This window comes from Notothenia coriiceps, unplaced genomic scaffold (genome assembly GCF_000735185.1).
Source record: "Notothenia coriiceps isolate Sejong01 unplaced genomic scaffold, NC01 NC01_scaffold00000556, whole genome shotgun sequence".
NCBI lineage: Eukaryota > Metazoa > Chordata > Actinopteri > Perciformes > Nototheniidae > Notothenia > Notothenia coriiceps.
Genome location: NW_011333257.1, coordinates 1 through 2,911, shown reverse-complemented (window position 1 = coordinate 2,911; position 2,911 = coordinate 1). Strand labels below are relative to the sequence as shown.

The 2,911-nt window shown below is 43.9% G+C and overlaps 1 protein-coding gene across 1 annotated transcript; it reads right to left on the bottom strand.

Moving 5' to 3' along the window:
• Positions 1 to 6: 6 nt before the first annotated feature.
• On the bottom strand, positions 7 to 2,344 carry LOC104955413 (E3 ubiquitin-protein ligase Mdm2-like; the record flags this gene model as incomplete). The annotated part of the gene is made up of 5 exons (XM_010782743.1): positions 7 to 502; positions 871 to 1,054; positions 1,191 to 1,262; positions 1,791 to 1,925; positions 2,106 to 2,344. Coding segments are annotated over 5 exons (1,100 nt in total), but the record flags the coding sequence as incomplete, so codon positions are not given.
• Positions 2,345 to 2,911: the final 567 nt, after the last annotated feature.

Below are 2,911 nucleotides of genomic sequence, written 5' to 3'. Positions count from 1 at the left end.
CCGGGAGATGCTGGATGTTATTCTGGGATGTTCTAGCTGAGGTAGGTTAAGACGACGGACTGGATGGGCAGCCTGCACACGGGACACAGCTTGTTCCTGTTCTTCAGCTTCCTGGCGCACACGTAGCAGGACATCAGGTGTCCCGTGTTTCCGTGAACGATGCAGCCGTTCTTCGGACGCGACTGACAGATGAGACACGGATCCAGACAGGACTCGGGAAGACGCCATTCTGCAGAAACACTGCGCTCCAGATTAGGGACTCCGGCAGGAGGACGAGGAGTGTTGGCGGAAGATGGGAGGAGCTCCTGGGAGTCGATGGAGGACGAAGAAGGCTGGGAGTCAGGAGTGCTCTGCTGCGAGGACGAGGACGGCATGGAGGAAGAGAGGAGCTCCTCAGAGTTTGGGGCTGAAGAGTCGGAGAAGCACTGAGACGAAAGAGGCGTCTCTTTTGACCTTTTCCCATCGGGGACGTCCACTCCTTCGTTCTCCTCGCCATCTGAACCTACAGGAGACAAACGGACATCAGTTAAGGATGCACAAGTAATGTATTGCAAAAGAAAATGTACGTCTAATATCGATCGTTTTGTTATTTCCCACATCTTGCAATCTACTTATTTATATAAATAGTTATCACCGCAATAAACCGTATTTAATTTGGTCTTAATGTACATTATTTAATTTCATATTCTGTTCTTGTTCTATTTACATGTGTATAGACTTCTTGCACTACTTTTTATTTGTATTTTATTATATGTTGCATGTTGGAGGAGCTCAGGTCAGAAGAACTTCATTGCCATTTCTACTCTGTAGCTTTTGAGCATATGACGATAAAAACCTTTGAATCCTTGCAGGTAAACAGCTTCTCTCTACCTGGAGTCTCTCTGGCTGCTGATTGGTCGATGGGCTTTGTGGGCAGGTCTTTGGAACTGGAGGAGGCGGGCTTTGGGGGGAGTGACGCTTCAGACAGCCAATCCTGGCGCAGCGTCCAACAGCGAAGACATTTTCCGGGCAGAGGTGGGTTCAACTCGTCACACTTCACACAGCGCCAGTAATCCTGAAAGAGAAACGCACACTGTTAGACCGTGTGTGTGTGTGTGTGTGTGTGTGTGTGTGTGTGTGTGTGTGTGTGTGTGTGTGTGTGTGTGTGTGTGTGTGTGTGTGTGTGTGTGTGTGTGTGTGTGTGTACTCACAGCTTCAGTGATCTCTGTGTCTTCATCAAACGAGTCGTTATCCTCCGCTTCAAATATGGTGACCTCGTATATCTGGATAGAGAACAAAATAAATAAAACAATCCTTATTGTATTTATTTTCATACATTATATCCAGTCTGATTGGTCAACCAGCTTAGAGATGTCCCGCCCCTTAGCCTATCACGTACAGTGTGTTGGAGCGCTAGCCAATAGGAGCATCACAAAACTCAGGGTACATGTAAAGAAATGATACTTTTCGTTCTAGAAAAAACTCTGGTATGTTTAGTCTTTTATTTCTTTCACGCATTTAATTCTAAAAAATAAACTTGTTTTTTTATTCATAGCAACATTTTAAATAAATAAAATAAATGTATTAATTAAAATACTTTTCATGTACAATGTGTTGGAGCACTAGCCAATAGAAGCACGAGTGTTCCGTAGTGATGTCGCCGTGTTCCGGAACTTTAGCGTTTGCAGAACATTTGCATGCACAAAAATCTTTATTAAAAACACACTACAGGAGAGCGAACCCCCCCCCCCAAAAAAAAAAGAAGAATAGGGTCTCTTTAAATACTAAAATGTAAACAGATGAATATTTACCTGATCTTCTGCGGACATCAGAGAAGCTTCGTCTTCGTTGTAGTCTTCCGAGTCGACGGATTCGACCTCGAACTCCACGCTGAAGTTGTCGCTCTCCGAGTCTGAGGCGGCAACCGTGAGCTCTGACCTGCCAGACTACACACACACACGATGAATAAAATGAACGCTAATGAGTGTCTTTGAGGGTTATTATTGTGAGCTAACAGTGAAATTAAAACAAAAAAACACTACAAATAATTTTATTTTTTTTCTCAAACCAGCAACTAAATGCTTAATAAAACAGAAAAAGTAATGAAACGTATTAAAAACACTCACGGTGCTGTGTGAGTCTGACGATTGGCTGCTGTGTCTGTCCTTCGGCAATCCTCCAATCACACACCACGACAGACTCTCATCAAACGTCAGGGAGTAGCTGTCAGACCTCCTCCTCTTCCTCCCTCCTTCTTCATCATCTTCCTCCCCTGACTCCTCCTCCTCCACTTTCTCAGGTTCACCACCCTCTGTGCTGTGTGAGGGTCCTGAGAGAGAGAGAGGCAGTGATTGGAGTTTAATACCTCAGACTTAAAGGTCACCTATAATGCTATTTGTAGCCAATAGCATAGGTCTCAGATATATACAAATATATAAAAAACATGTTTATGAAGTGTTTTGCTCAAAATACCAAACAGATCTCCCATTCTAGCCATGCCTCATATCCCTCTATTTCACTTCCTGTTTCAAAAGTGCTGATTTTGGGTATAAAGCTTTAAAATAAAAAATAAAAAAAAAGGAGGGGGCGGAGCTTATGTGGGACCCGGCAGCTACTGTCTAAACTAATGCTGCCGTGATGAAACGCCATATCATGGATTATCAAGGATTCTTTCTGAAACAGTATGGAGCTCAAAGGCTTTCTCTCTTGCCGGTTATACCACAAGGTGAGTTCCTTTTTACTTCCTGCTTCTTCACACACATGCTCTCCAGTACAGGTTAGCTCTGAGTGTTAGCGATGCTAATGTAAACACAGACCATATTACGTCCAAAACAGTCGGGCATTGTTTCTGATAGCAACGTTTCTGATTGGGCCGTGGGTCCACATTTCAGATATTACGTCATATCGGACGCAAATCTGGATCAGCTCCGTT